At 41.1% G+C, this 20,532-nt stretch overlaps 1 protein-coding gene across 9 annotated transcripts in view; it reads right to left on the bottom strand.

Moving 5' to 3' along the window:
• The window catches only part of si:dkeyp-72e1.9 (syntaxin-binding protein 4), a 189,076-nt gene that overhangs the window by 94,388 nt on the left and 74,156 nt on the right, over positions 1-20,532 (bottom strand). For all 9 annotated transcript variants that reach the window (XR_004933019.1, XM_036148596.1, XM_036148589.1 and 6 more), the window contains exons 6-8: positions 7,569-7,648; positions 6,342-6,462; positions 5,279-5,420 (exon numbers count right to left, since the gene is read on the bottom strand). Coding sequence is in view for 8 of the 9 variants with exons in the window: in XM_036148596.1 (XP_036004489.1) it covers positions 5,279-5,420; positions 6,342-6,462; positions 7,569-7,648 (343 nt within the window). In the remaining variant the exon portion in view is untranslated. The remainder of the gene's footprint in view (positions 1-5,278; positions 5,421-6,341; positions 6,463-7,568; positions 7,649-20,532) is intronic.

Genomic DNA, 20,532 nt, shown 5'->3' with positions numbered 1-20,532 from the left:
GTGCTAACACTTCGACTACTACAACTACTACTACTCATTGCTAATGTCATTAACTTAATAAGAAGTGTTAGCAAACTATGGGACTCAAGCACCCTAATTCCTAACTAACACCATTCCATTTACCATCAGATTGATCAGATTGCTCAGATTACGTGGCTGCAAGATTAGCAAACTCACTCTGTGTATATGCTACGAGCATAATCTGTTGTAGCTGACTCAAAGATTAATCATGGAGTTAATATAATCAGGGATGTTTAAACTGCTTATTCCTGTAGTATCTAAGATAGCAACCTGTTTCACTGGAAGCTCAGACACATTTATCTCATCTACTAGCTATATGCTCCCATCTCCCCTTCCAACCCCCCACCCACCCACCACCACACCACCACATGCCCACACCTAACACATTCTAACATGTTAGAGACACTCCCAGTTTTGGTCCGTGAGGCAGACACCCTATCTATTTTTAAGACTAATGTTAAAACTTTCCTTTTTGACAAAGCTTATAGTTAGAGTGGCTCATACCCTGAGCTATCTCTATAGTTGTGCTGTGATAGGCCTAGGCTGCTGGAGGACATCAGGGTCTAATTTTCTCACTCTACTGATTTCTACTGTTCTTCAGTCTACTGTTCTCCAGTTTTGCATTGTATTACATTGAAATGACTGTCGTCATTTCAGCTTTTAACTTTTTGCTCTCTCTCTTTTTCTTCATAGTAGGTACACCTGGTCTGGCGTTCTGTTAACTGTGACATCATCCAGAGAAGACGGCTCACCCGCTACTACCATCTAATGTAGAACAGATTACTAGATCAATGTGTGCTTCTGTGCTTGTTTGTCTGTCTTGTTGTGTCTCTGTTCTGTCTTCTGTAACCCCAGTCGGTCGAGGCAGATGACCGTTCATACTGAGCCCGGTTCTGCCGGAGGTTTTTCCTTCCCGTTAATGGGTGGTTTTTCTTCCCACTGTCGCTTCATGCTTGCTCAGTATGAGGGATTGCAGCAAAGCCATGTACAATGCAGACGACTCTCCCTGTGGCTCTACGGTTCCCCAGGAGTGACTGCTGCTTGTCGGGACTTTGATGCAATCAACTGGTTTCCTTATATAGGACATTTTTGACCAATCTGTATAATCTGACCCAATCTGTATAATATGATTGAACTTGACTTTGTAAAGTGCCTTGAGATGACATGTTTCATGATTTGGCGCTATATAAATAAAATTGAATTGAATTGAATTGAATTCCCGGTTCATAGAAATCATCCACCCCCTCTGCCTCAGATGACTCCATTAATCAGCAACCCTCCCCCTCGTCTTTCTCAACACTACAGGTGAGGAACATTCTGCTAAAGACCAAAGTGAGGGATGCTGCAGGTCCGAATGGCATCAGCTCCAGGTTCCTGAAGTGCTGTGCAGATCAGCTTTGTGGCATCATGGAACACATCTTCAACAACAGTCTGAAGCAGGGGAGAGTACCACAGCTGTGGAAGACCCTCTGAATGGTACTGGTGCCTAAGACGGTACACCAAATGTACCTCAACAACTAGAAGCCAGTAGCAATAATGAAGACCCGCGAAGGGTTGATCCTCACCCATCTTCGCCCCCTAGCGAGGTCGTCATTGGATCCACTGCAATTTGCCTACCAGCCTGGCATCTGAATGGATGATGCTATCATCTTTATGCTACACCGAGTTCTGGCTCGCCTGGAGAATCCTGGGAGCACTGTGGGGATTGCGTTCTTTGATTTCTCCAGCGCTTTCAACACCATACAACCATGACTTCTGAAGGACAAACTGGAGCAGTCAGGAGTGGACCACCACCTGTCGCACTGGATACTGTGACAGGTGGTGGTGGTCGACTGCAGTATGTGAGGACACGGGGGAGTAAGGCATCTGGCCAAAATAAAAGGCATCTTGTCAAAAGATGAGTTTATAACTGAATCCATGCCTTTGTTACAACTCAACTAGATTAATGTAATTATTTATACTTGGAGTTAGTAAGTCATCCTTATTGCAGTGGCATATTGCAATATGCTACTGCACGGCTTTTAACCGGAACATGACGGAGAGAGCCTGTTATTCCCATTTTATCCTCTTTGCAGTGGTTTCCTGCCCATTTTAGAATTGATTTGAAAACTCTTATTTGTTTATAAGTCTCTAAATGGTCTTGTCCCTCAAGACCTCTCTGAACTACACCTATACTCCCCTTCTCGGTCCCTCAGATCAGCTGACCAGGTGTTGTTGGAGATACCAAGGACATGGCTGAAGCTCAGGGGAAATCAGGCTTTTGCTGTTGAGGATCCCAAATTCTGGAATATTTTGCTGCTGCAAATTAGAAAAGCCCATTCAAAAGACATTTTTCAATCTGCTCTTAAGACCCACATCTTTTCTTTGGCTTTTCACACAGTGTGAGATGTTCATCATATTTTTTACTTTCTTCTTGTCAGTGTTGTAAATCATGTTGCCGCTTTTACTTGGATTATTTTATTTTGGGAATTATTATCTAATTTGTTCTAAATGTAAATGTTTTTATTTCAAATCATTCATTTCTGTTGTTAAGCACTTTGATCAGTACCTGCTGTTTTTAAAGTGCTTTATAAATAAAGCTGGCTTGACTCGTGTCTCTGATAGGCTGGTCGGCAGTACAGGAACACTGCAGGGAACTGAGCCGGCACAGTTTCTGTTTACCCTCTACACTGAAGACTTCTCCATTAGCTCCCTAGGTTGCCACCTTCGGAAGTTCTCTGATGACTCTGCCATAGTTGGTCTCATCACAGATGAGGAAAACACTGAATACAGACAGTGGATGAAGAGGTTTGTAGAGTGGTGGTCATGTTAAATGCAGGGTAATCAAATGAGCTGGTGGTGGACTTCTGCAGGCACAGATCCACCTCATTGAATCAGGTAAACAAGCAGGGAACTGATGTTGAGATACTAGATTCAAACATCTGAGAGGAAGCAGCTGGATAAACTCATTACGATGGCCAGTTTTGTTTAGGGATGTCCCCTTTGACCCAGTGCAGGTGGTGGGAGACAGAAGGACTGTAAGAAAAATAACATCACTGTTGGACTGCATCCTACATGCTCCAAGGAGCACTTCCACAGCTCAGCTTATCTGAAGTCTTTGTTTGTACAATCATGCATATTGTGGGTTTCTCACATCGTTCTGTAAATCAACCGCTGTCTTTCCTCTATTTAATTTGAACTTTGCATTTTTATGCAATATATGCATTTTATCTGAAGATGCATATATTGCATCAATGAATAATTGCACAGTATCTTCCCTTCTAATAAGTTAATTATTTTCTGCTTTACAAATGAACTTTAAATTAGTTTTTTTATTCTTATTATTTAATATAGTGTAACTCTGGTCTATCTTGCCTACATGTTTTTGCTACTCTCATGCCCAAATTTACCCATTGAGGGACAATAGAAGCATTTTATTCTAATCAATTTCAATAACTTATTAAACTTTACACAATCAAAATGAACACTATGTTCAATGTAAATAAGCACTGTTAGCTTGTGCTGGATGTTTGATGTGGGTTTGGATTGCCACCATCATGTGAGTAGAGTTGATATCCTAAAGCCAAATTTCTGTTTTATGGAGCAACTCAGAGAATCAGAATCGACAGTGTTTGACCTGAGCATGGCTCAGCAGTATTTGGACTAATCTGAGGCAATAGCTGCAGAGGTCTGCATATGCACTCCATCTTTATTCTCCCATTCTCCCTGAGTGTCTCTTCTTTCCACAATGGTGGAAAAAAAACTTTGGATAAAAATTCCTTCCTTGTGGCTGCAATGCATCAATCTCTGTCATTTAACCGGTTACTGACAGTGTTTCACACTTAAAGCTCAAGAGACACAGTTGGCACATCCTACCACATGTATCAGCTTCCTCAAGTAACAATATGTCAAAGTGAAGATTTTTTTTTCTTTTTTTTGTTGCTGCAACCTACTGTTGGAACCCATCTACAGAGAGACAACCAAGCTAAACTGAAGCAAAGTAAGCAGCAGCAATGAGAAACTCTATCATAGGCAGCTGACCACCAGCAGGGTTAGTCAAGAGAATTTCTGCTCTGTCAGATTTTTTGTATTACATTTTGCATAATTCTTATAAGAAATTAAATATATTGCCAGGGATACAAAAATAATAACTTCCCGAAATGTTTTGACTCCACTGCACCCTGATTGTTGTTTCCATTGCTTTCAGAAGTGTGGCTGCTAAGAAAAGGGTGCAGTGCAACAGTTTGTATTTCACAAATATCAATCAATCAATCAATCAATCAATCAATCAATCAATCAATCAATCAATCAGTCAATCAATCAATCAAATTTTATTGTCAATTACAATTTGCATTGCAATCGAAAAGTCAGTTCCAGTACAACCGTCCATCACATACACTTAAACAAACATTTGGGGCAACGATTGACTGAGGCCTTGCGTTGCCAAGGAACGCAAGGCAACGCAAGGATGATGGAAGATATGAAATATCTTCCATACAGGAAATTTGATTAGATTCATGAAAGTAAACAGTTGAAAAGCAAGCATTTATAATCACCAAAAACAGTCTCTCTATTGGAAATACTTTTTGCTCCACGATTATAAATCATTTAAAACCTTGGCTTCAGTGTAACAGAGGATGGCATGATTATGGCTACTGTTAGCAGTGAGTCAGCAGCCAGACCACAAAGGCTGTAGATGTTTGGTAGCGTAATGTTCTTCAGGAAAGAAATTTTGTTTTAGAATGTTTTTTACCTTTTATGTTCTTTTGTTAGCCCAATGTGTCTGATTGTTGTGGATCTCTTTATGTGGTTTTAACCCACACTAGTTAGCTGCTACAACAAATCGGTGTTCCTCAGTGTCTGAGGCTTCTCATGTTTCCTTCTGCTGACAAGCTTTATGGAGATGCTGATTACCTTTCCTAGAAAAAGCACAGATGATCACCTCTATGCCAAGCTGCATTAATGCAGTAATTAATGCAAAAGGAAATGCACATACTTTTCAGAAGCTTGGAATTTCTGTTTATAATATATATTTTTATTCATGTTATGCAATAGTCAAATTTTGTGAGTCCCTGAATTTTGGGGTTCCATAATGATCAAAATTAGAAGAAACAAAGGCTTGAAATATTTCACTAAATATGTAATGAAGCTATATAATATGTGAGAATCACTTTTTGAATTGAGTGTGAGTATATTTGCAACCTTTTTACAGTATTCTACATTTTTGAGATGGACTGTAGATTAGTGTTTCTGTGCGTTTGTTACTTTGATTTCTTACCTTGTGACAGTCTCCTCCAGACAGCACCTCCTGGATGAACACAGCAGGGCCATCAGGCCTGTTGGAGCCTCCCCCAATGACGATTCCTAAACTACTGGATCGTGCTACAGAAATGAGCTGAATCACTCCTTCACCTGGATGACTGAGAACAAAGACACAATACTGCACTTTAGAATAATGAAATATGTCTTGTGTTGCATAGATTTGAGGGTTTGAGAACGTGTACACATTTAACTGATTTTATGTTGAAATGTCCCGAAACAAGAAGCCCATTAAGTAGTTTTGAAGATGTGTATTGTTTTGCAGTAAATCACAGCTAGATTATACATTCCATGCTGGTAAAATTTCACACAACTATCCCAGTTAGTAAGAGAAACTCATCAGATGCTATGATACTCACACAGTTTCCTGAAATTTAATTTCTTAACATGACCAACAATTTGTAAAAGTGACTTAAATCATTGAGCTTCACTCTAAAAGCTGCCCATGACTTATTCCTTTTCATAAAACAAGGCTGCAGTTTTCTACACAAAACGAAGCATTCATACAAAACATTCAAGCTCATTCACATAGCTTTTCAGAGTAATTATCTCCAAAAGAGAGCCTTTTTTTAATTCAATCATAAACCTTCAAACAAAAGCTGTTGAAGGCAGAAGTTTACGTCACACAACATTCATGGAATCAGGCACAGTCCATAACAAACACAGAGGTGCATTTTGCACTTCACATTTTCACAAATTATAAGATTTAAACCCAAGATGTCACTAAGATGATGACAAATAACCATCTGTAGATCAACTCAAACAAATTATTTTCTGTTTTTTAATAATATACTTTACTCATCTGAATAATATGTTAAATTGTATTTGGATTTGATTGGAAAGGGTTTTGTTGTACGGACTGTTGCAAAGTTGGTGTCCACCTGCCAAGTAATTAAAAAACGGATACATTTATACAAATCTGGAAGCCACCAAACATCAGCACTGCCTGCAGTCAGTCTTATGAGGATATAATGCTTGGATGAATGCTAGTCCAGAAATGAAGAAAAATTAATTAATCTTACCTGAGGGAGCGCATCATGGGCCCACCACTGTACATGTTCTGAGAGCTTGCAGGGCTCAGCAGCAATGGACTCTGAGATCGAGATGAGGAACCAGATGACGTGCTGTCCAAGAGGCGACCTCCTTTACAGTAAGAAAACAAATATGTGTGCTTCATCCCAAGCGAAAGAAAATAAGGAACTGCAGTCAGAAGTTGAAAGTAAAGATGTATGTCAATAAGCCGTGCATGGAATCAACTTTGCAAATTACTTAAAAATAAGCTCCTATCATTTTGCCACAGCTGCAGATCACTACAGTGCCTCTCAACTCAAATGTGCCTCCCTGACCTGTATGTCTTGGGCCTGAGTGACACTAAGCACAGAAAATTACCCAATATGCTGACTAACCAAAAACTCCTTGAGTTTTATCTCCAACACTTTGGTTAGATGTCTGCTTCTTTCATGTCCTCTAAATCAAAGAAGAATTTGTATGAGGGACCTAAAAACTCATTTTGTATAACTGCTTACAGTTTAAGTGCTTCCATTTAGTACAGCTGTTTCTGCAAGCACCATAGTTCAATAATATCTTCTTTCATTTCACCAGTAGGCTCTAGATTTTTACAATTTCACTCCAGATACAGCAACACTGGCAACAAACTATCCCAGAACCATTCAGAAACATTCTGTTGTTGCTTTTTGCTTAAACTTGGAAACACATGGTTACCATGGCTGCCTGAAGACTATATACTGCCATATTTAGTAAATCTTTACCAGCTGGCTACTTCTTTCACAACAGATGTTTACAATTGAGTAATATCCAAGTGTATTTGTCCAAAGCCATTTTTAAGGCCAGCTAAATGCAGCAAGTCTTTAATAGTAATATAGTAGTAATAGTAATATCATCTTTATTGTCATTGAAACATACATTACAATGAAATTTGCTTTCTGCATTTAACCCATCCCCTTAGGGAGCAGTGGGCTGCCATGTGCGGCGCCCGGGGAGCAGTCTGGGGTTAAGGGTCTTGCTAAGGGACCCAGAGTGCCAGCACTGGGGATCAAACCGGGTACTTGCATCCTTCTCTGAGTGCAAGCGCGCTGCTCTAACCACTAAGCTTGTACATTTCCCAAACAAAGAAGACTCATTGTGAAAGTGTAAAAGATTCATGTATGCTGGCCTCTTTGGTTTGTCATGATGCTGTCTTCTTTGTGTTTTTGCCGAAGATCTGGTTGGGTGCACTACTATCAGCCTACCTTGCTGGATGGGAGAGTTGCGGGTTGATCCTGTGCTTCCATTGGAGCCATATTTCTCCAGCAGCTCAGCAAATTCTCTCCTTTACAAATAAACAAAAATATTTTCAAGAACATTGGGGGGCATGGAGTGCAAGACAGTTATAAGAACTGTTTTTCTAAAAGTATAAGCAATAGAGTCCTGATCAAAACCTATCTTCATTTCAAACTGCTGGATTGTAACAAGGTTTTAAATCGAACTTCAAAATGCAAAGAAAAGAAACAGAAGCAAGAAACAAAACAAGTTAGAGAGAGCAGAATACCAAAAACAACATTTTACACAAAGATGTTCAACAATTGATCAAGAGTTTCAGACCATAGCACAGGAAAAAAAAAAATTGAACTAGACAGTCTTTAGACAGGCTTACTGTCTTCTAATTTTTGCAGTGCTGAAGGGGTTTGAGAGGTCTTGTCTGTGCAGGTCAACAATCCGAGAATGTGAAGACAAAAAGGTGCTTTGCCTTTGCAATCAAGAAGTCGTGATAATCTAAATCCCTGACAGAAGATATAAATAAAAGCTAGATTTAAGCATAACCTTTGACTAGCTGGCAAACAGACTGAGTTTAAATGCAGTTTTCAGTCATTCTCACGCTCAGTTTTAATTCACCAACATTCAAGGAAAATATTCGTAATTTCTTCCCTGATTTTAAGATTTTGTCATAAGTGTATCATGGTAACTTTTACTATTTTCTGTCCTGTTTTGAAATGCACATAATTTATACACTTGTATTTTAGATTTACTTTTAAGAAGCGTTTAATGCTACATATTATTCACCATTAATGCGGTGTCTTTTCGAAGATGAGGGCAAAACAGACAACTCTGTGATATACAATGTTGAAATGATGCATTGACAAAAATGCTATCATCTTACAAAATAATATATTCACTTTGGATGATTTGTCAATTCTATCAGATTATGACAATGTCATTTGATCCGTGAAAATAATGACATCTTTAATGGATTAAAAACATCCTTAGTCTGTACTTTTTACATTACCAACACATCCAATTACGGCACCACTACCAAGCCAACTCTTAGCCATTGTTTGCGCCAAAATCAAAGGATATATTTACATTCTAGTCACAGACTTCCAAATCTCCCACCCACACATTTATTTTTGTTGATTTTTCCAGCAGGTTGGATGTGTTGTTGCTGTATGAGCGGATGGTGCTGATGTATTCAAACTCATACTGTTGTATACTCAATGAAGCAGTATACATAGGCCTGAATAACATAGGCTAATATGATGTAGCCCTAATGTAAGATTAGTAATTTTACTTTATTGTTTCCATCAAACCTCCTCTGTACCACATTGGCTGCCTTAGGATAAGAATGGTAAAGCTTGTAAGAATATTCACGATGGACAACCAAAGCTGTGCTCTTCCACATACGCTTTGAGCATTGTAAGTTCACAGGTTTAACTGTTTAACCATGGTGAACAAGGACAAACAGGGCAACAGCGAGTTTTATAAGGAGGAAGAATATTTAAAATTCTTTAAAATATTCTTCTTTCTTCCATTACACTACCTGATGCTCCCTTACTCTTATCTGCCATCGTCTGTGTTACCCATATCAGTCTGCCAGTTTCTCTGTCCGCATTCCACGTTATGTTCTTATCATGCCTGGCTGTAAGTGTTGGCCTTTTGTTAATGAGCCAAATTCTACAAATCATCGTGCTGCTCCCGAAGTCTTGTCTGCATGTTGGTTTTATTAAAAAAAACCACACAACCTGACAGGGGGATTTTAACATTCATGTTGAGACATGGCATGAATGGAACATTTTAATGCTATCTTGGAATCAACTGACCTTCCTCAAAACATCCACAGAACTGCTCACTCTTGTCTTCATACCTTGGACCTTGTACTGACATATGGCATTGAGTGAAAACAAATGAATGTATTCCTTGATAACCCTATTCTGTATGCCCATGTTATACTAACTTTTGAGTTAATCCGAGTAACCTGCCTGAAAAAAAACTATTTAATTATAGTAGACCTTTATCAGAAAATGTTGTAACAACTTTTAAAGAATCTGTTCCACTTTTAGTTTACTCGTATCACACAAAAAATGGACAGCCATTTAAATTTCTACTCTTTCATGACTAGTTGTTCATAGTGTTACTTCCTCAAAACATGTGCCACTGAACAATGTAGCTTCCTAAAAAAGAAGATAATTGTTCATAATAAGCTGGCTCCCTGGTATATTTAAGAGCTGAGTACTTTAAAAATGAACAAAAATTAAATGGTTGAGAAAATGGCACTCACTACATCGAGAGGATACATAATACCTAATGCTCCACTTAATCTGAAAAATGCCCAGTGAGTAAGTCATTTTCTTCTGGTTCCTTATGCAGGTGTTACCACAGCAAGTTATTACAATTTGCACATAGCAGAGTTTTGATGCTGGACGCCCTTCCTGATTCAACTGGAATTGAAACCCGGGTCCATATCAAAGACATGAACTTGGCTCAATATACCAGGGAGGGACTAAACTGGAAAAATAGCCCAAGATTGTATTAAAAAACACCTAGAACAAGCTAGAACAGTGTGTTCATTGATAGAGGATAATAAAATAATCATGGGTTTCTTGTTAGTACAATTGTGAAACACAGAGTCATAGCTCTCCTTCCTTTTAGATATGATTAATCTCTCCTAGTATACAGATTTTTACTGCAGGCTTTTAAAATAGCTATAATCAAACCTTTACCTTCTCTTGCTCAACATGACCTAATGTTCCATAAACATATAGCTAATTTTTCATTCTTACCTAAGATTCTTGAGAAAATATTTGCTAATCAGATATGTGAACATTTCCAGAGTAATGACCTGTTTCAGAGTTCAGCTTCAGAGCTTGCATAACAGACTGTCTGTACCTGTCCTGTTAGATCTCAGTGCTGGATTTGATAGAGTAAATCAAAACATTCTTCTAGAAAGACTTGAAGACACTATAGAGATTAAGGGAACAGCAATAGGCTGGTTTAAATCTTATTTGTCTGACAGATTCCAGTTTGTTCAGGTAAATAACAAATCTTCAATCTCCAGAGTTACTTGTGGAGTTCCGCTGGGTTGAGGGCTTGGGTAAGTTCTCTTTACTACCTGAATGCTTCCACTTAATGAAATTATCAGACATTATAGGTTAATTTTCCACTGATACTCAGCTATATTTATTCATAGATCCAGATGAATCCAATCATTTAAGTAAACAACAGGCATTTATTCAAGACATAAATACCTGGACGACTTAAAATTTTGTATCTTTACATTCAGACAAGACAGAAATTGTCATGTTTGGACCAGAGTCTTTGAACAATAAAGGGCTTAAACTGTCACTTAAGCTGGATGGCAGACCTCTCAAATGACCTCTAGTGATAAAGTAAAAAACCTTGGTGGTATGTTTGATCTGAATTCAATCTGAAAAACTCACACGGAAAAAAAAGCAGTGTTGTATAGTAACGAAGTAAAAATACTTCACTACTGTACTTAAGTATATTTTGGAGTACTTTATACTTTTCTCGAGTATAGATTTTTTTATAACTTTTACTTCACTGTATTGCCGAACTTAATTGCATACTTTTACTCCGATACATTTTCAATGTTTGATTTAGTTACTCGTTACAAAAAAAGCGCGCGCGCGCACGCGAGAGAGAGAGAGAGAGAGAGAGAGAGAGAGAGAGAGAGAGAGAGAGAGAGAGAGAGAGAGAGAGAGAGAGAGAGAGCGAGCAAGAGAGCTGCACACACGCAAGTGTTTTGACCTCACCTACTGATTGACTGTGACAAAGTCGGGACTTGCCTTGGCCAGTCACCACCAACAGGATAAGACGCTGGTTCAGTAGTAAAGCAGGTTATATTAACCTTGTGGTATAGGTAGAGCATCTAGTAGTAGAGCCGTGAGTCCTAATTTTCTTAACTAAATGATACCTGCAGGTGTATCTATTAGCAGGTTTACCACTTCCTGTAGGTTAACTAAGCCTGGTTTATCACTTAACCATGTTCTTATTATACACCCCCTGGTCTAAATTTTTCCTGCACTTGGTTGTGTATAATTTTAAAGGGTATAGCACTGACCTTACTTGCAGAAGGAAAACTGAAAGCTTACAAAAAGGTTGTATTTTCTGTCTAAACTTCGTCTAAATTTCTCCTGCACTTGTTTATATTATTTTTAAGTGAATTTGACTTTCAAAGTTTACCAAAATCTATAAAATGTCATTCAAACTGCATTTGCTTTGTTTTACTTTTTACTTTTTACTTTGGACTTTTACCAAAGTCATATTTTGGAGAGGTACCTATACTTTTACTTGACTCTGAGATTTCAGTACTTTATACAACACTGAAAAAAAGACAATTAGAAGAATTTTATTGATACAATTATTAGCCTCTGATTGAATGAATGTAAGTAACCCAGTTTCTTCAGGTGATTTTCCGCCTAGGCTTCATTTAAATACCATATTAAACAGGTTTATGGAATTTCTATCTTTCACTTCTGGAATACTGCCAAAATTAGACAAATTCTGTCCAGAAGTGATGCAGAACAACTAGTATGTGTTACTTCAAGGTTGGACTATTGTAATTCTTTATTATCAGGAAGAACACAAAATGTAGTTACAGGTCTTCAGCTGACCCAAAACACTGCAGCAAAACTAAAAAGAGGGCTCATACTTCCATTTTGGCTTCTTTTCATTTGCTCCTTGTTAAGAATATAATTTAAAAATCATAAGCCACTTCATTTCGTGGGAGAATAATAGGAAGAAACATTCATATTATAGCCCTCTTGATCGCTGAATATTGACTAACTACATTTTTGATTTGATTTCACAAGACACCAAGGCCTGATTACTGTCTTACATGTGAAATCAAGAAAACATGTAAATAGAACCTACAGGACAATATGAAGTAGGCTGAAAGAAGTAAAGAAGGAAGTCTTGAATTTCTAAAGAAATGAAAGAAAAGATGAGGAACTAAGTAATTGAAATCTATCATTCTAGAAAGGGTTATAATGTCATTTTAAGGATTTGGGACTACAGAGAACCAAAGATGGAGAAAATTGAGAAAACTTGCAAGGGTGGAGAATCTTCCCAGGAGTAGTCAACCTATAAAAGTTTCTTTACAGTGATTTAAAAACCTCTCCCTGGGTTGCGACCTTATCGTGGTGGAGGGGTTTGAGTGTCCCAGTGACCCTAGGAACTATGCTGTCAGGGGCTTTATGCCCCTAGTAGGGTCACCCGAGGCAGACAGGTCCTACGTGAGGGACCAGACAAAGAGCAGCCCAAAACCCCCTTATGATGAGTACAAATAATGGACGTCATGTTCCCTCGCCCGAACGCGGGTCACCAGGGCCCCACTCTGGAGCCTGGCCTGGAGGTGGGACACATTGGCGAGTGCCTGGTGGCTGGGCTGTGCCCGGCCGGGCACAGCCTGAAGAGGAAGCGTGGGTCCCCCTTCCAATGGGCTCACCACCTATCGGAGGGGCCAAAGGGGTCGAGTGCATTGTACAATGGGTGGCAGTCGAGGGCGGGGACCTTGGCAGCCGAGGATCGGACTGCAAGGTCCGATCCTCGGCGGCAGAAGCTGGCTCTTGGGACGTGGAATGTCACCTCTTTGGTGGAGAAGGAGCCTGAGCTAGTGTGTGAGGTGGAGAGGTTCCGACTAGAGATAGTCGGACTTACCTTGATGCATGGCACTGGAACCAGTCTCCTTGAGAGGGGCTGGACATTCTTCCACTCTGGAGTTGCCCCTGGTGAGAGGCGGTGAGCAGGAGTGGGCATACTTGTTGCCCCTCATCTTGGTGACTGTGCGTTTGGGTTTACCCCGGTAAATGAAAGGGTAGCCTCCCTCCGCATATGTGTGGGGGGACGAGTTCTGACTGTTGTTTGTGCTCATGCGCCAAACAGCTGTTTAGATTACCCACCCTTTTTGGAGTCCTTAGAGGGAGAACTGGAGAGTGCCCCTTATGGGGACTCCCTCGTTCTTCTGGGGGAATTCAACATTCACGTGGACAATGACAGTGAGACCTGGAGGGGCGTGGTTGGGAGGAATGGCCCACCTGATCTGAACTCGAGTGGTGTTCTGTTGTTGGACTTCTGTGCTCGTCATGGATTGTCCATAACGAACACCATGTTCAAGCATAAGGGTGTCCATATGTGCTCTTGGCACCAGGACACCCTTGGCCGTAGTTCAATGATTGACTTTCTTGTTGTTTCATCTGACCTGCGGCCGCATGTCTTGGGCACTCGGGTGAAGAGAGGGGCGGAGCTCTCCACCGACCACTACCTGGTGGTGAGCTGGCTCCAATGGCGTTGGAGGAAGCTTGTCAGACCTGGTAGGCCCAAAAGTATTGTGAGGGTTTGCTGGGAACGTCCGGCAGAGTCCCCTGTGAGACGGAGCTTTAACTCCCACCTCCTGGAGGGGTCTGAACACGTTCCGAGGGAGGTGAGGGACATTGAGTCTGAGTGGACCATGTTCCGTGTCTCTATTGTTGAGGCTGCTGGTTGGAGCTGTGGCCGCAAGGTTGTTGGTGTATGTCGTGGCGGCAACCCTCAAACACATTGGTGGACACCAGTGGTGAGGGAAGCTGTCAAGCTGCAGAAGGGGCCCTATTGGGCCTTATTGGCCTGTGGGACTCCGGAAGCAGCTGATGTGTACCGGCAGACAAAGCGCCAGGTGACTCGGCTGGTCGCTAAGGCAAAAACTCGGGCGTGGGAAGAGTTCAGAGAGGCCATGAAGAAAGACTTCCGTAAGGCTTCGTAGCGATTCTGGTCCACAATCGGGCATCTCAGGAGGGGGAAGCAGTGCGGTACCAACACTGGACGTGGTGTGCTGCTGACCTCGACTCTGGATGTCGTGTGTCAGTGGGCGGAATACTTCAAAGACCTCCTTATTCCCACCAACACGTCTTCCATTGAGGAAGCAGAGCCTGGGGACTCTGGGTCAGGTTTTCCCATCCCTGGTGCTGAAGTCGCCGAGGTTGTTAAAGGCAAGGCAAATTTATTATATAGCACAATTCAGTACAGAGACAATTAAAAAGCTCCTCAGTGGCAAGGCCCTGGGGTGGATGAGATTCGCCCTGAGTACCTTAAGGCTCTGGATGTTGTGGGGCTATGTTGGTTAATGTGACTCTGCAACATTGTGTGGACATCGGGGACAGTTCCCCTGGATTGGCAGACTGGGGTGGTGGTCCCCCTATTTAAAAAGGGGGACCGGAGGGTGTGTTCCAACTATAGAGGAATCACACTCTTAAGCCTCCCTGGTAAGGTCTATTCCAGGATTCTGGAAAGGAGGGTCCGTCGGACAGTCAAATCTCAGATTCAGGAAGAGCAGTGTGGTTATTGTCCTGGCCGTGGAACACTGGATCAGCTCTACACCCTCAGCAGGATCCTGGAGGGCGCTTGGGAGTTTTCCCAACCAGTCTACATGTGTTTTGTGGATCTGGAGAAGGCATTTAACAGTGTCCCTCGGGGGGTCCTGTGGGGGGTACTCCGGGAGTATGGAGTACCGGGCCCTTTAATAAGGGCTGTTAGGTATGACTGGTGTCAGAGACTGGTCCGCATTGCCGGCAGTAAGTCGGACTGGTTTGCGGTGAGAGTTGGACTCCGCCAAGGTTGCCCTTTGTCACCGATTCGATTTTATGGACAGAATTTATAGGCACTCTGCCTGGGCTCTCCCTTAGAGATAGGGTGAGGAGCTCAGTGATCCGGGGAGGACTCAGAGTAAAGCCGCTGCTCCTCCACGTCGACAGGAGCCAGTTGAGGTGGCTCGGGCATCTGGTTAGGATGCCTCCTGGACGCCTCCCTGGTGAGGTGTTCCGGGCACGTCCCACCGGGAGGAGACCCAGATGGAGACCCAGGGCACGCTAGAGCGACTATGTCTCTCGGCTGGCCTGAGAACGCCTTGGGATTCCCCCGGAGGTGCTGGCCCAAGTGGCTGGGGAAAGGGACGTTTGGGCCTCCCTACTGAAGCTGCTACCCCCGCGACCCGACGCCGGATATGCGGAAGAAGATGGATGGATGGATGGATTACCAGTTATATAGTTGGCAAAATACAAACACTAGATGTCAGCTGTGGTTGCCAAGGGAGGCACAGCTAGTCTTTAGGTTTAAGAGATGATTACTTTTTCATATAGTGCTTGGTCTGTTTGGATAACTAGTTTCTTTTAATAAACAGTAAAGAACCACAGAAATATGCTGGTTGTGATCTCTGATTGTGATTGGCCATATGATACCAATTGCAGCTGTTTTTGCATGAAAATGCCCAAATCTAAACGGAAAAAACTGGAATGATTCTGCAAGTTATTTACAAAGACTGTTTTCCCTCTCATCCTTGTATCTTAGTTTTATCAAGCCGTAACTTTAATTAACACTGTGCGCATTAATTTTTAATGCGCACAGTGTGTATTTATAAACATCTGTTGGAAAATATTTGTGAGACCATGGTACTTAATCTCTATGAAAACTTTATTTGTTTTTCTTTCTGTTACTTGAAATCAAAATAGTCACGCCATGGTTAGTTAAACCTGTTTAACCAGGGGGTTATTCTTGTGTTATCCAAAATTGTTATTTCATAGTAACGTGCACTGCTACAAAAAGCTTTCTCCATCAGAATGTTGGTGTTTGTTTATTTATATGCAACGCCAAGTAGTTAAAGGTGCATGGCACAAGTTTTGAAGTTTTTATACATAAATGCCTGCAGTGTAAAATTAGTTATCATCTATCTACCACAGTTGTCTGTATAGGCTGGATTTGTCAGTTCATTAGAGAGTGATGTAAGTCATATTCTATGGCATGCACTTGAGCCGCTGTGCACTCTTGTTCTTCTGGCTACTTTATTGAGACTCTGTCGAAATCAATGCATTAGTGAGAGAACACAGGCTAAATTTCAATATTTATATTTTTCTTACCTCAGAAAACATTGCATTTCTAAAAAAAAAAAAAAGACCTGTTCAGTCGCAGCGGCAGATGCTTTTCCTTTTCTCCCACTCACATGCACAACTCTGGTGTCATTTATAGTGCAAAAACTAGAACTTGCGCTATGCTCCTCTAAAGCTATAGTTTGTGATGTTGGAGAACTAGCAAGATTTGAAAGTGGCAACTCCTCAGCAGGGCAGAAGAGAGCTGACTTAGCCATTTCAGCACATCTTGGACCTTAACCAAACTACCTCATGTCTCATTAACCTGCAAGTAGACTTGTTCTTCTCTTCTTATCTCTTCTTCTGCTAACACAGTATTTCTGCAAATGGGTGAGATTTCTGTGAAACGTGATGTGTGTTCATGGGGAGATGGGGAGACAAAGGGTGTGTGTGGACAGGACGATACATGAGGGCATCTGATTGGTTCTTTCTATTTGGACTGAATGGCAGGGATTGGTCAGAGTTTTTACAGGCCTGCAGCTCTCACACTGATCAGATTTTTTTGTTCCTTTTTCTGAAGACTTAATGTATTGACAGGATGGATGGACCATTTCAACCAGAATAACAAAAGGTGTTTCTGCACAGGATGACCAACTATAGCTTTAAAGCCAGTGGTATAAAAGCAAATATGAAGAAGTAGAAATCATACAATATCTTTCCTCCACATTCATGAATGATCTGTGAATGAACATAAACCTGTGTCAACCTGTGTCAAGATGGGTCAGGATCTGAGCTTCAACAAAATCTTGTGTTTTTAGTTATTTTATGGATTAAGGGTCTGGGGTTAACTCATCTGCCACAAATAAGACCAGAGCTCACCAGGACCTTCACAAGAGAGCAGAACTTTATGCCAGACAGGTGACAGTGCCATACCTCAGAGTGCTGTTTATGAGCATGTTGCCTATGAAACACTTGATAAGGATACAGATAAAACTCTGAGGAAGATGTAGATGTACACTAAACTTCAGAAAATACATTATCATCCAATACTTTCACATATATTTGTAGCATGACAAAATCCTTCAGTTACATGTTTGTACTTGCATCTTCTCAGCTCACTAAACCTATTGTCATTTCCAGCCAGACATCTATTTGTGCTTATTTCCTATAAGCTGATTGTCCTGATCTTCTTCATACCACCTGGTCCTTTTGTTTTTCTTCAAAGTCCACTGCATCATATGTGTCCTGAGAGGAATTATCCTGCACTTTTCAAAAAGGTTTGATATAGTGAAAACTGAGATTTTTATGAGTCTAATATGGACATGAAGGAGATGAAGGTACCGCCAGAAAGACAGACATAATCCCCATCCTGCTAACTGTGCCTGCTCTCTTTCTCTCCTGCCTGTGTGCTCTACATGACAGGGTAGTTAAAGCACACAGTACAGATTAACACACAAGGCTCATCTCATCAGGAGCCCTGCCCTAGGTTAAGCCCTCCCCCTGTTACTCTTCTGCATGTAAGACAAAGCAGGAGTGTAAGGCTATCTCAACGCTTTGTGGGAAGCCTAAGGGAAAGTAACTAGTTTCAAATTACCACCTGATTTCATATGCTCAACATTCTCACTCCATATTTTGCTGGGTCTCTACAGACCGTTAACTTGTCTAACCTGTATCCTCTCTAAAAAGGCACGGCATAAATCACACCTATCTTAATTAACGAAATACAAGTAGTGAATATCAGGGATGATATGTTCATTTGTGGTACAACCTTTTTCAAAACAGGAATTTCCCAGCCACCTTTATGAACACACATTTTAGGATAACATTGCGTGCAGTGGATTTGAAGGAAGGGTAACGCCTGTGATGCGGACAGCTGGTGCTGACCTTGTTTTTACCCAAACTGGTTGCAGGCAGATTAGAAAGCTGGTTCTACACTAATACTACCCTCCTCCTTAGTCACTAATGCTAGGACTGCATTATAAATGTGGTTCAGGTGTCACATGGTCTGTATTCTCATTCTGATTCAATGTGTTTACCTTCTAGTTACCAGGCATCGTTGTAGCTGACAGTAGGGAGAAAGGTACTCATTTTATCAGACACTGTTTCATTCAGACAAGAGGAGATCCTGACCTGAACTGGAGTTGAAACAACGGTGACCTCATGTGCTCAGAATGACGCACGATGGAATAGACTAGAGTGAAGGCTCTAGATTAGTTCAGAGTTTGAACTAATCTACAATACAATCTCAAAATTGTATTTATCAACCTTTGATAGCCTCCTCAATGGAGAGTTGTATTGAGTAGCAACTGTTTAATCAGTTTGACAAAGGCATATAATACATGTATGCGCACTAAGATGCCACAATCTGGTAGACACAAGATGGCAAAGAGCACCTCAGCCATGGGAGATCCCCACTTTCATAAATGCAATGATGATGTGCATTTACAAAAAACTCTAGGAGTATTAATAGTCACCTTAGCATGTTCTAATCACAAACTTAATTTTATTAGGAAATTTTGTGACAGACCACAACAAAGTAGTGCATGATGGAAAGATAATTATACCCCCTTCACTCTTACACTCCTACATAAAACTGAGGCCAACCACTTTCCATCTGAAGTGACAGGCTTTCTTCCAGTTCCGTTTTATTGGTTCCATCCAACTTTCATTCAAAATTGGTATTTCTCCCTCTCCCGGGTGAATAAAAGCATCCCTACAACATGATGCTGCCACCACAGTCACAATGAGGATGGTGCGTTCACGGTGAAGTGCAAGGTTTTCTGCCAGATAGTATTTTTATGTAGATCACAAAACTAAGTGCAATGCCCTTATTGATACTTTCCTTGCCCGGCCTGTCAGTTTAGGTGGATCTCCATGTTTTGGTAGGCCTGTAGCTGCTCCATCTTTCGATGTTCAGTTGATTTGTTGAACAGAGAGACATGTTCAACTGTAGGACTGCAGTTAGACAGATTTGTGAGACTTTTTTACTTTTCCAACCTAAACACTGCCATCTAAATCCTGTCCAATTACAGTACAGTTGTCGGACACCCAGTGAGAAAAAGGTTCTGCCCAGACCTTGCGTCAAGAACAAGCAGGGAGACCCTCCAAGACAGGACTGAGAGAACAAAATAACATCATTCATGACAGGAGCGAGAAAAAAACTTCTTGTTTCTCGAGGAGTATGTAGCAGCCTTTACACACAGCTGGATTCTTTTCACTAAAAGCACTTGGTGGAATCACTTCCAACTGGGTGGTGGTGTCCTAGTGGTTAGAGCAGTGTGTTTATGTTCTGAGAAGGTTGCAAGTACCTATTTCTAACCCCGCAGACTATGGTTCCCTGAGCAAGACCCTTAGCCCCAGATTGCTCCCCGGGCACTGGGTTAAATGTAGAAGACTAATTTGGAATGTCCAATTGCAATGACAAATAAAGATCTCTCTCTTTTTTTTAGGATTGCAGGGAGCTGAGTAGAAATTCACGGCAAGCATATTTGCAAAAACTCTGAAGATCATATGCTATGTTTCTTCCACTCCATAGTTGTACACTAATTTTCTTCTCTATCACAATTAAATCTACATTAAACACATGGAAGTGAAATAAAAAAAATTAATCTTTAAGAGTCGTTACTGTTGCAAGGCACTGTACTATAGGCCTCAGTTTTATGCCTATCAACTACTGGTAAGCCATCAGAACATTCAAGACTTTGACTGGATAGTCAGAGAGTGGACTAGCCAGAGCTAGCAAAATGCATCTGTAGCGGAAACTATGTGGAGCTTCTTTCTCTCGTTGCTGAGAGCAACACATTACCATGCTGATGTGGCAGGAGAAGAGATCAGAAGGGGGTTAATAAAACACCAGTTGTCTCTGTTCTGTGTCTCTGACACAAGCAACGGAGCGCAGCTCGCACTGGTCCTTGCAAGTGTCAAGGAGTAATACTTCAGGGCAGGGTCGTCTTTCAGTATCAGCTTTGATGGTGATAAAAGAGGATTTCTTAATGGAACTAAAACAGATAATCTGTACAACAGAGTAACTAAACTCTTCTTGAAGAATGAAAGACAGATGGATTTTGCGTAAAAATAATCAGGATTT

The sequence above is a fragment of the Fundulus heteroclitus genome, chromosome 16 (assembly GCF_011125445.2).
Source record: "Fundulus heteroclitus isolate FHET01 chromosome 16, MU-UCD_Fhet_4.1, whole genome shotgun sequence".
NCBI classification, from domain to species: Eukaryota; Metazoa; Chordata; class Actinopteri; order Cyprinodontiformes; family Fundulidae; genus Fundulus; species Fundulus heteroclitus.
Note: the sequence above shows the minus strand (reverse complement) of the source record. Positions and strands in the feature narration are given on the sequence as shown.